General features: G+C 40.7%; 2 protein-coding genes across 4 annotated transcripts in view; one reads left to right on the forward strand and one right to left on the reverse strand.

Annotated features, from left to right (window-relative positions):
• Positions 1-6,845, forward strand: part of sgsm2 (small G protein signaling modulator 2) — a 77,031-nt gene extending 70,186 nt beyond the window's left edge. For both annotated transcript variants that reach the window (XM_061046045.1, XM_061046047.1), the window contains 7 exons: positions 54-440; positions 600-724; positions 1,710-1,792; positions 2,490-2,599; positions 2,692-2,788; positions 3,013-3,180; positions 3,255-6,845. In XM_061046045.1, coding sequence (XP_060902028.1) covers positions 54-440; positions 600-724; positions 1,710-1,792; positions 2,490-2,599; positions 2,692-2,788; positions 3,013-3,180; positions 3,255-3,343 — 1,059 coding nt within the window. In that variant the 3' untranslated portion in view covers positions 3,344-6,845. The remainder of the gene's footprint in view (positions 1-53; positions 441-599; positions 725-1,709; positions 1,793-2,489; positions 2,600-2,691; positions 2,789-3,012; positions 3,181-3,254) is intronic.
• Positions 6,846-8,709: 1,864 nt separating this feature from the next.
• Positions 8,710-12,817, reverse strand: part of tpst1 (tyrosylprotein sulfotransferase 1) — a 38,612-nt gene continuing 34,504 nt past the window's right edge. Inside the window, exons 4-6 of one of the 2 annotated variants that reach the window (XM_061046052.1) lie at positions 10,072-10,122; positions 9,478-9,546; positions 8,710-9,180 (exon numbers count right to left, since the gene is read on the reverse strand). In XM_061046052.1, coding sequence (XP_060902035.1) covers positions 9,511-9,546; positions 10,072-10,122 — 87 coding nt within the window. In that variant the 3' untranslated portion in view covers positions 8,710-9,180; positions 9,478-9,510. The remainder of the gene's footprint in view (positions 9,181-9,477; positions 9,547-10,071; positions 10,123-12,817) is intronic. The other variant, XM_061046053.1, reaches the window with a different exon arrangement.

Here is a 12,817-nt window from a genome sequence, read left to right on the forward strand (position 1 = left end):
GCATAAACTCTCTGTACATCAGCACATCAGTTTCAAGTTGCGTCATTCTTCAGGTGTTTATGTCCGTGGATGAGCCGGACGCAGGGAGCCAGGAGACCCCCAGTGGAGAGGACAGTACCCCCACCATGACCACCCTGGTTCCCCCCGCGGCCCTCCCGCAAGAGGAGCGCCCTCTGGTGGAGTTTGACTCCCCCGACTCGGGTCTTCCCTCCTCCAGAAACTACTCAGTGACCTCTGCTCATTCCCAGATCCTGTCCAGCATAGACGACGGGCAGAGCACGGAGGAGGAAGGGGGGGGCAGGGAGGAGGGCAGTACTCCAGGTGTGCTGGGGGGGTGTCAGGAGTCTCTGTCTGAGGACAAACTGTGTAGCCAGCTGGACAAACTGGTGACCAACGGAGCAGCTGCAGAGGGGATCTTACCTTCACTCTCCTCGTATACTGTGAGTAAAAGGAAACATGACTAATTTCTTAAACTGAATTTTTGAGATTTCTTTCTATGAGCAAAACAAGCTGAGGTTTCTTATTGTAAATCCTGTAAATGAACTTTGATTGATACAACTTTACCATTTAATATCTACAACATTGTTGCCTGTGTGCAGATCGAGCTGTTGGACACAGTCGCTCTGAATCTCCACAGAATAGACAAAGACGTGCAACGCTGCGACCGCAACTATTATTACTTCACCACAGCCAACCTGGAGAAATTACGAAACATCATGTGCAGGTATGAGGAGGTGTTTCTAGATCCTTCACTGAGAGCTGCTATAATCACAAAGTAATATATATAATTAGGGCCCATAATTATAATTATTATATCCATTATAAGTGCCTATCACATGTACAGGGTACTGGCATGCGTGTGCAGCATATGTTTTAAAATATAGGTCAGAATAATAATGTTTTGGGTTGATTTAGAAATAATGCTTCATTTAGTTTGTCCTGTAGAGTTTTCTCTCTGACTCCTCTCAATGTGTCTCTCAGGACTGTCTGCAGCACATGTAGCAGAGTGGGACAGGTCTACCACTAACAGGACTTTCAATAATGCTGATGTTTCTTTATCTCCTTGTTTTGTAAAGAAATGTGTGTCATATTGTCTTAAAAGTGATTACATGTCAGTGTTTTGTTTGAAAAACAACACTTGTTTTACAAGTAAAATGTCTGCATCAGAATAGCACAGAACATATAGTCTGCAATGGGGCGCCAGTAGCCTAGTGGTTAGTGTACATAGACCATAGTCCTCGAGAGCGGGTGGCCCGGGTTTGAATCCGACCTGTTGTTTCTTTACCACATGTCATTCCCCACTCTCTCTCTCTTCCCTATTTCTGACTTTACCCACTGTCCTATCTCTAAACAAAAAAAGCCCAAAATAATCCTTCAAAATAAAACAAAACATATAGCCTACAAAATGTTAACAGCAAAAGGAAGAGCAGTCACTATGCAGAAAAAATGCCACTCTGGGAATGTCCAACATTATATTCTTTATTATTATTATTAGATTCTTTATAGTGATGCATTAATGTGTAAGTTGACGGTCAAGGTGGAGCTAAGTTGGTGCAGTCAGTTTTTTATATGTGATGAAATTATCACCAAGGTAACATATATGTAAAGCTGTCTCTTTGAAAAGAAACCCCACACCCACAGTGTAACATGAAGCCTGTTGAGCTGAATGTGATTTCTTTGCTCTTCTTGTGTCTCCTTCTCGCCTGCAGCTATGTGTGGGAGCATTTAGAGATCGGCTACGTTCAGGGCATGTGCGACCTGCTTGCTCCGCTCATGGTCATCCTGGATGATGGTGAGAACAAAGACTCATCAGAACACCATGTATCTTATATCTCTTATAGCTGTCACTGTAAAAGTAACTGTAGCTTATCTGAAGTGAAACATGTATCCCTTATTTTATTAAAGAAAAAAAATCACACTTGCATTTCAAACACAAGAGCAACCATGTATGAAGGTAAGGTTTAGTTACTGTTTATCATTTACAAAGAGGAAAAGAGTAAAGTGCTTTGAGTAGTCAGAGGACTAGAAAGGCTATACCAGCTCAAGTCTTTTTACCATTTGCTGAATATGTTGGTCAGCTTTGATTAAAACAAGTTCTAAAATATTTCATAAACCTCGGCCCTCTTTAAACATAATTTTGATCTAATGACTAATAGATACAAAAGTTGAGGAATTACTTCAGTGGATTGCTTCTGACAGCAGCCAAGACATGAGCTCTCAGGCTGAAACAGAACGATTAAGGTTAAAAGTTCCCAAACAAAGAACAAACACTGAAAAGCTTTTGTCACTGACAGGCTCAGATTTTTATTCTCAGAGTCTGACATTACAGACAGGATCCCTCCAGAGGTGGACCTTTTTTTAAACAACATACATAGTTACTCAAATGGACATTTGTTGCGCCAACACGGCAGCATGACCCCTTATCTTCCTCCTGTGTGTGTGTGTTTGTTTGTGTGTGTGTGTGTGTGTGGGGTGTGTGTGTGTTTCAGAGTCCCTGGCCTACAGCTGTTTCACTCAGCTAATGAAGAGGATGAGTCAGAACTTCCCTACCGGTGGAGCCATGGACACACACTTTGCCAACATGAGGTCACTTATCCAGGTGAAAAAATAACTACTACTTCAAGTGTGTGTGTGTGCATGTGTGTGTGTATGCGTGTCATTTACCACCTTGTTTTTCTTCTCTGATGTCAGATCCTGGACTCCGAGCTGTTTGAACTGATGCAGCAGAACGGAGATTACACTCACTTCTACTTCTGTTACCGCTGGTTTCTGCTGGACTTTAAGAGAGGTGAACAACAAATTCTAACCCCCACCCCTCTTTTTTTTTTCTTGATCTATTTGAGAGGTATCCCATATAAAGAGATTAAGTGACTACATAGGTACATCCAAGCATTTTCTAATCAAATTGACCATGCAAAAAGGTACCTTTAGAACCAAAGAAGAAGGGTTGGGTTTAAAGCATTTGAAAGAGTGTTAAGTGTGTTTTCTGTGTCTTTGTATGTGTGTGTGCAGAGCTCCTGTATGAGGACGTGTTTGCGGTCTGGGAGGTGATCTGGGTGGCTCCCAGGATTTCCTCAAAGCACTTTGGCCTCTTTCTGGCGTTGGCCCTGGTCACAGTTTACCGTGAGATCATCATCGATAACAACATGGACTTCACCGACATTATCAAGTTCTTCAACGGTATGTGACTTAGCTAAAAGCAAAGAAAGAATTTGTTGGAATTGTTGTCTAATAAGAGTGTGTTTGATCCACAGAGATGGCTGAGCGTCACGATGTCCTGCACATCTTGAAGGTAGCCCGTGAGCTGGTGCACAGAGTCCAGTCTCTGATGGACAACAAGTGACTGTAGAGGAAGAGGAGAGGGCGAGAGTATCTAAAGGACACTCAGCTCTTCCTCTCATCCCTCAGAGAGACTCAGTGTTTCCCGGCCTCCCCATGCGCATTGCAGGTCCTGGGAGGCCGGGTCCCCTCACCCTGCCCAGGTGAAGCGCCCTATGAGTAGGGCAGGAATGCTGCTGAGGGGGCCTGGCTCTGGAGCTCCGCCTCCATCTGTTTACATTTAACCTTCACATGGAATGCCCATGGTGTCCGTTCAGACATGTGGATCTGTCTGCATGCTTGTGAGTTTGATCACACTGTGAACGCATTTCTTGAGTCTCCCCAGTCTTACAAGAGCTTGTGTGCGTGCATGAAAACACACACACACACACACACACACACACACACACACACACACACACACACACACACACACACACATATTTACACATGCAGCATTGGCTCTGACAATACAGCAAGTTTCTCGAGTGTCGCCCTTTTCCTGACTCTGAACCAGAACATGTTCGGTGTCAGTCAGGAAGTCTGTGTCCCTCCGCACAGTACCAGCGGAGGCCACCAGAGTGCAGGATTTACACACATAGAGGAGCAGAAGACTTAGCCACGAAGAAGTTTTCATTAGTGACCAAATGGACTGTGCCAACTACCTTTTCATGAGTGTTTTCTACAACAGGCATGTGTTTTTAACCCCCTTGTTCCCCCCTCTTTTTTTTTCTTTTCGTTCATTATCACACAAATGTTGCCTTTATCAGTGACAGCCCAGCGTACCGAGTTGCACTTTTGGGAGTGTTTCCTTCATGGTGCCTGTGAAGAGCGTCAGTGACCGTGAGGTTCGGAGGCACCACGAAAGGCCAAACTGTAGAGAAAAAAAACAGAACGGATTGCAGCCAACTTTCCTGAGCGTGCTTATCTGTGATGGAAGCATTTAAAATGCTTATTTCAACACAGAAAGAACAGAAGCAGCAGAGCACAACAGTAGAGAATAAAGCACACAGGCCGCCCCCTTAAACTCTAAAAATAACTTGAGCATCTCTGTTTGTACCACCAAGGTGTAAGGTCAGGGCTGAGGTCGTGTCTCCTGGAATACTTCTGGAAAAGAGATATTTAACAACCTATCATTACACAGTTTTAATGCTCATTCCTTTTAGAATAAATATCTTTAACTATGATTGTTTTTAAGGGAGAAAAACAGTATTCATCACATTTTTAACAGATGATTTAACAGATTTAAACTAGCCAGGCGTAATGGACAGAAATGAGCGTCGGAGGAGTAGCTCTTTTTATGCATTTCAAAAATCATGTTGAAATGTCCAAGATACAGTATGCCAACTATTTGTATTACTGCCCGGAACAAGAAAATATAAATAAGTTGTTGAACATTTCCTCTTATTTGCAGTATTATTATAAATCAAATTGTCGATAGTTCAGTTGAAATACCATTTTGAAAACACAGCGCTACAGAAAACACTGAGAGACCACTGCAACATGATGTTTTTCTCTGGTTCTACTCTTGAGTAGTTTCTCTGAGTTTGTCTTTCAGGAAAATAAGCATTCTTTTATATTGAATTAACAGTTTAAAATTGTACAAAAACAGAGCAAGGCAGAACTAAATAAATATATAAATTAATGGGTCAAATAAGAAACCGGGGTGCCACTATAAAAGGGTTTAATTAAAATGATTTCAAAGGTGCTGTCACAACAGTAACATCTCAGGAGAAAGGTCAGGTGACTCGAGTATGTGGTGGCAAAAAGTTTCAAGTAAAGCATTAAGCATTCCATTTGTGTAACAGACAACATGTCATTAAGCTAATAGAAGAAGCAGTGTGGTGAGGTAGACTTCCAGGTGAGGAGGATATGTTTTTTAGCAACCATCAATCTCAAATGCAGAGACATTCAATCTGCATATTTTACATCAGACTGAAAGTCTCCTCCTCATACTGCATTAACCTGCAGCCTGAGATGATAGAACAACAGTGAACATGTGTCAAAGTCCCTGGCCCAGGCTTCCCTGGTATGATCAGAAGAGACCGAAATAGTAAAGTGATTCACAACTTTCAATATTAATTATTCTGTATTTCATTTGTGGAAAATGACAACTAGTTACGATAGCAAAAATATGCAATATGAGATTTTTTGTGCCATTATTAGGGAGAGAAAACAATGTGATACGGATACATTGGATGTTTGTGCATCACTGCTTGACACTCTGGAGAGTGATGATGCTTTTTGTAATCCATATAGCGCCCTCTGCTGGTGAAAGAGAACTGCTAGTTTAATACAGTGATACTCAAATGAAATACTTTTTGACTTATTTGGATGGGGATTTAACAAACCAGGTTCAGCTGACAGAATTTTAAGATGGTTTAAGTCCTAATTTTACCACACATAGCCTTAAAATGCCATTTCAACATGATTTGTTTTGCTTGTAGCACACAGTGATTATTTTAGGAGAATCCGATCACTGTTGGAAAGTAGAGATATACACAAGTCTCAAATCCTCGTTTTCTGGTTGGAAACATCAGATATGTTCAAAGATCTGAACATCAGGAAATCTGGTTGCAATCCTGCCTGGAGTTCGGCCTCTGAGAACAGAATTAAGCTTGAATCAGGTCGGTCTACAAACCAGATTTGCGGTTCCCGTTTTTAAAAGAAGCTGCTGCTTTTGATGCCAAACTCTCTCCAGTGTTCAGCGAGTCAGTATACACTCGGTCTTGGGCTTCACAGTGACAGCACAGAGTATTATTCATGTTTCTACCTTGAAGGGAATTTTTGATACTGTTTCCCCCTCATCAGTGTGACCCTTTATCTCCTCTCCTCCTTAAAACGTCCGACACGGCTGCATCTGATTGGTCATCCAGCACGGACCTGCACCTGTGATCCAAGTGCCAAGAGTCTTCCCCATCCTGAAGCGTACTGTAGTGATCCAGCTCTCTTCACTTGCTAGTTTGATCCCAGGAACGGGCGGAGACGTGGATGTACGTCTCCCCTTTTCTTCTTCCAATCAGGACGTTGTGTACCAAAGCCTTGAAAAAGCCCCCTCTGTGGCATGACGACAATGTGCAATTTCATACTGCATCTTGAAGACTGACTGTTTACTATGTGTGTACAATATTTTTGAAAATTGTGATTCTTAAACTACTGTGCAATTGCTGTCGTTTCAGAAGATCCATTAAAGTCTATATTGCTGTAAATAGGAAACTGAAATCCTAATATTTCTATGAAGACCGTGGAACCATAAATATAAACATATATACCTTATTTTGAGATCTATTTTTTATGTTGGTTTTAGCAGCACTAGTGGGAGTTTTAAAGTGTGCAGAGATGCAGAATGTGTGCAGACGTTGTTACACGTTGACTGTTAAGTGTTCCTTCTCAATGTTGTGCACTGATTTCAAGATTTCTATTTATTCAGAGATCCAATGAATTAATTGCATTGCTGAATATGTATTGGTAAGGATGTATTATTTGCCTTGAATGTAATGTATTATTAAACAACAATTTGTTCATGAGTGGGTTGTGGTTTATCTTCCCTTTAGTCGTTTAAAGTGTTTTGATGAGTTTTAATAAGTTGTGTTTGCTCCTTCTCTCTGTGTTATCATTCTTATAAAGGACATTAACTTACTATAAAGCTCACTAATCATTTTATGTATAACCAAAGGGTTTAATACATTTGTTCAGCATAATCACCACAGAAATGGCTGGGCCCCTGAAAGTCCCAGTGAATGGGCCCTCTCAGGATATGATTTAAATCAACATATGCACATTCGATCAGCACTGATAGTGCCAGCTTCCTGGCTAACATTAGCTCTATGATTAGATTTTTGAATGTTTCAGCTCTTTGTTTTGGTTTTGGCATCATGTCTCTTATAGCAGCAGGTTCTGTTTTTACAGAACCTTAAAAATGTGTTAAGCTCAAAATCAGAGCCAATCATCCATGTGGTGCGACGTGAATTTGAGTTGATTTAGTAGTTATAAATTGGATCACATCTTGAAATCGGGGTTGTTCATGGAAGAGTAAGGTTTGTAAAACCAGATTAAATCAGGCAATCCCACCTTGGTTTTTAACCTGTAAAACCTCTAGTTTGTGTTGTTCCATTTTTTTTAGTAGGATTGTGATAACTAGACAAAAATGACAGAGACAAAATGAAAGAAAGATTTGAAATCAGTCAAAACAAAACATTTACAATGTTGTTGATGCTTTTGTTAATTACAAAATGCTCTTGAATTGATGAATCACTGCTGTGAACTAGTAGACGAGGTTGACATAAGGGTTTTTAAAATAATACATAATTCTGTTACCATAAAATATTTAATAGATTGTGAGGATTGTACCGTTTGTGTCGATTCTGGTGCCCCCCCTGTGGACAAAGTATGTCTTGTGCTGTCCAATTTAGGGCACTGGTAGTCTGGGTTTTGGAATCTTTATAACTCATTATCAGGTTTATCCTATCAAGTTTTATTAAAAAAATTTAGAAGAACACTAAGCTGTTCTACCACCAGGCCCTGATGTTGATATAGTCCATTCAGCCTCTGCTAAAAAAAAAACCCAGCTTTTAAAATGTTGGTTTCTTTGCTATGTTGTGATGAGACCTGAACATGAAGGGTTACTTTTGACAAATCTGCATCATGGTGTAATTATTTCAGCATACTTCAGTCGGGACTTTAGTGTGACTTGTTAGATACAGTGAAGCTGCCACTCAGTGGAGACAGATAGACAAGAGCTCCTCAGCTGAAGCAGAACGCTGAGAGAGAAATCCACAGATCCTAACTAAGTCATCAAACTGGGAAAAGGTCTGGCCTGAAGTGGCCCTGAACCAGCAGCAGGAAGTTCACCCAGAAACACAGTTCATGGAGGAGGAACAGAAATGAACCGAGCTGTGTGTTACCTTGGATCATGTTTGAACCCAGACAAAATAATGTTTGTTTTTAAAACATATCAGTAAGGTCGTGGTAAACCAATGTGAATAAACACAAATGGTGCAGGTTAAGTCACTCTCTTCAGGTCTGAGAAAAATTACTCCAAGTTGCCCTGAAATGAACAAGAGACAGAAGCTGTTTGGCAGCTTCAGATTTATACAAATACAACCAATAACTAACCTGACTGCTGCATTCCTTCAAGATATGTGTGTTAGAATTATATTGCTGTAAAACTTTCTTCTGCTTTTCATTGTTTTAAGTTGATTTAAGTGTTGCACTACTTGTCATTAAGAATAATGCTGTTTCTTATAATATAAATTAAATTACTTTTAAGGAGGAGTTTTTTTTTAAACTTGTCAGGAGCTTGTTCATTTTGTAAAATCTTGACCCTAAAGAAATGTTGAATGCTGCATTAATCCTTTAAATGAAGAAAAAAAACACGCAAGTGAACACAGGTTTAGAAAAAGCATCGTTTATCACGGTTGATACTTCAAACTGATCAGTACCCATGACATTGCACAATACAAAGGCATGAAAAAATGAACACTAAAATAGGTATTGCATCTTCCAAAAGCTAATTTTCCATTCATAAATACTTCTTGCGATTTCGCTTCACTGCAGTTTCTTACAACAGAATCACAGAGTTGTTGTTGTTTTCTCTAAAAAGCCTGAAATCATTTCTAAAAAAAAGAAAGAAAAATCAACGAGCATGATGTGACACAAAAATAACAATCAGCAGACATTCTGTGGGTGTGAGAAGTATTAGTATTATTTTCTGTACAGTACAACATCCAAGGCCAAGAGTCCTCCGCTCCGTACACGAGGAGTGGGAGCAGCCTGCAGGTGGAGGTGCTGCTGACGCTGAGGTCACTGTCCTACTGTGCTCAGACGGTGAGATGATGTCCAGCATTTTCTGGTTCACTGCAACTGAGACATGAAGATGTTTGGGTCAAAATCATCGCAGAGTTCGATATCCAATGCTGAATATGAAGCTAAAAATATAGAGACTGGAAACAGAGGGGAACAGCTAGCATGGCTCGGCCCAACAAATATTTTGGAAAAGGTTCAAATGTTGCCAATGTATTTAAGCGACTGAGTCAGTGTGCAGGAGTTTGCATACGGCTTTGACAACCTTGAATCTGTTTTATTTCAGTAATTGATATCATTATTATAACTTTAATGTAACATGTTCATTTGTAAGTAAGAACTACAGCTCCCAGATACCTGTGTGTTGCAGTGATGGCACTCCCTCTGCTCCTAACTGGGGTTTGGTCCCTCTGCAGACTTCTGGATCTGTGAGGAAACAGACAAGTAGAGGTTGAACAGATAAAAAATAACCACCCAGATGACGCCCACAGGCAGCTGACACACTGCGTGTTACATACAGTAGTTTATTCATCCATCATTCAATACACAAAGAGCTTGATTGGGTGGACAAAATGAGCAAATCAAAAGCAAAAAGTGTGAATCAAAAAACATGAGAGAGAGCAAGATGTAGATTGGTCTAACTACCAGAAGGGGGCAGACGTGCTCTTCAGCCGACATCAGGCTCTTGAACCGAGACACAACAAGACAACATAAAGAGACTCACACAAAAAACAACAAATAAAGACCAAAAAAACACAACATAAAGCTGAGACCAGAAGACAACGAAAGGCTGCGTCACATGGCAAGAAACTCAAGTTAAAAACATGAGATGAGGAACGGAGACGATTTGTTTTCACTGAGCTGAGATGGTTTAAATCAAAAGAAGCCGAGTTTGGAAATAAAACAAAAGAAGAAAAAAAAGCTCAGCAACAGGCAGGAATGTTACTGTACCTGTGATTGTTCTTTTAGGAAATCTGGTAGCTGAAATTCACCTTTAAAGACCTGGAAAAACAAAGCGCCAGGTTTAGTGGTCATTGAATCTGCAGGAATTCATCACCTGGTTTACCAGGGGGAAGCTGGACTGGATCATCAGATCACTTTACATAAAATGAGCTTTTTTTAAATCACTGAATCAATTAGATTAAAGCCTCATTCGTCATGTGCAAAAGCATGATTATCACTTCTCAAATCCAAGCTGAGCCGACAGTCTGACTGATGTAATCCACCTCAGTGTGTTTATCAGCAGGGCGTTATAGCGAATAGGATCACAAAATGTTTCATCAAAGTCGACAGCATGATTTAGACTGTGACAAAGCTTTCAGCGTGAAGAGGCTTGATGACGGCCGGCACATGAATCAACCAGATGTTGAGAGAAGATTGGATTTAGATGTTGTCTATCTCAGTTCATTGCTAAAAAAAAACACAGACAGTATAAAACATGGATGTAGTATCAGTGACATCACCCATTGGTGTTTGAAGAGTAGTTATGAAGCCCAGCGATAGTGGTCGCCATATTGGAAACGCCATCTCAACCTGTTTTCTGATCAATCTAGAAACAAAGGGTGAGGCTGTCGTTGGCTAAACACACCCTTGTGTCAGTCAACTCAACCACGCCCACAATTATGCAAATGTTTGCATAACCCAATTTTAGAACAATAAGAAAATAAGCTAGACAAAACAGGGGAGGCTGCAAACAAAACTATTCTCACAATGAATCTTTGAATGTTCAGGTAAAAAAAGGTAAAAAACGTAAAGCCCAAAGTGACGTCCTTAAATAATTTCTGTTTGCCAAACATCAGTTCAAAACAGAACAACTACAATTACGTTTAGAAATGACAGATATGCAGCACATCTTGACCTTTTAAAAAGCTGGAAGGTGCAAATATTTTAAGTTTTCTAACGACAATGATCGCTCGTTTTAAGGCACATGGTATAGAAAAGTATTGAAAATGTTGTCAACCTTAACGGAGACATATCCTTGCTATAGGATGGAGGTTGATAGATGCATGCCAGATATAAGTTGTCCTCTTCTGTTGTCAGAGATTCCTTCAAAGGGGGAGAGGGAGGTCTGTCATGGGATCAGACTAAGAGGTGCAAAGAGATGCCATGCAGGGAAATGGAAGGATAAGAGGAGGATACGAAGGAGGAGACGAAGGAGGATACGAAGGAGACGAAGGAGTCTTTCTGCTGACTCTAAGCTGACGGAGGGCTGACTGTGTGCAAAAAACAGACGTCACATCAGACAGAGGAGGAAGGTCAATACCCTACAGGACAAACCTGAGTGTCCTCTGTGCACAGAGGGAACTCAGCTATGTCTCCTTCTGGCCACACAGTCGTCTCGTGAACAGACAGCTCCTGGCTCCTGCAGGATTATCATGAACCTGTGTCTTATTTCCTCAGACAGTATCTATTCAGGAAGTCAACTCCCTAATACTGAACAAAAACAACGCTGCAGCACAAGGTCATTACGTTAGACTGAGATAAAGAAGCATGTAGAGGGAAGATTTGGCTGAGAGTAACAGTGTGAAAGGAGAGAGTTGATTTTAAGAAGAATTGAACACATTAAAGGTCCCATATTATGCTTTTTCTGGTTTTCTATGCTCTTTAGTGTGTTTTCCATGTATCCTGTGCATGTTTAGGCACATCTATGTGCAAAAATTCAAAGTCTGCGGAAACGCGGCTTCTCCTACCTCCTTCTGTTAGCTGTAGCATTAGCCGCATGTAACGCTCGGTTCTAGCCCCCCTCGATAAAAATTTGTCAGTGTCACGTCTTTGTCAGTGTGAGATCACTGATCTAAGTCCATTGGCTCGTTGTGCCCTGCAGCTCATGTTGACACTTTTTTCGGACTTTAGCTATTGTGAACGTACAAAAGTAGGTACATAGATTAAATATACGAACCCCAAAAAGGGCATAATATGGACTCTTTAAGACATGAAACAGGATCAAGTAGGGGGCAGCAGTGAGACGCTGACTGATCACCGATCTGATCTCACTTTTTTTCTACTTTAGTTCTTTTCATTACATTTAAAATGTTGTGTCTAAGCTGTCTCACAGCCACCCGCCACTAGATGGGGCTGTAGCTCTGGTTAATGGCTGTAGCTCCTCCTCTCCTCGCTCTACTACCAGGATGTAAACCAGCACCGTGGACGGAATGCTTCCTGTTGGAGAAGCGCAGTTTGCCATATTTTGATCTGGAAAATGGAGATAAAGTTGTTTATAGGCTGTGTCATGTTTAACTGGGATTAAATGCAAATCAATTTAACATCTTTAAAAGTAGACCCTTTGATCAAGAGTTTTGAGTGTATTTCACCTTTTGACTAGTTGGAGCCCAAATATCTGTTTAATCAGCTGGGAAATTAGGTGCTAAGAACATCCCTACTTCTGGGTAAATGTGGTTGTTTAACCTTGAAACTGGAGCAAACTGTTTTCATAATAATCGTACCACTAGCCTCAAGAGAATTTCTTCTGCTACCTTGTGTGTGTGTTAGTGTTTCTTCACTCGGGTCACAAATTACATTAGAAAAAAGAAAATGTTCCCAGTATTAAGTAAGTGTTTGACCTGAAATAAGAAATTAGAAGAAGGCAGGTGATGGACAAATTGTACTTCTAAAGCTTTTCACCGAGCTAAATAATCAACTTTATGAAAGATGTTGCATGTCTTAAGTCAGATAACATTTCAGGACGGACATGTCATCA

Source organism: Labrus mixtus, chromosome 9 (assembly GCF_963584025.1).
Source record: "Labrus mixtus chromosome 9, fLabMix1.1, whole genome shotgun sequence".
Classification (NCBI taxonomy): Eukaryota; Metazoa; Chordata; class Actinopteri; order Labriformes; family Labridae; genus Labrus; species Labrus mixtus.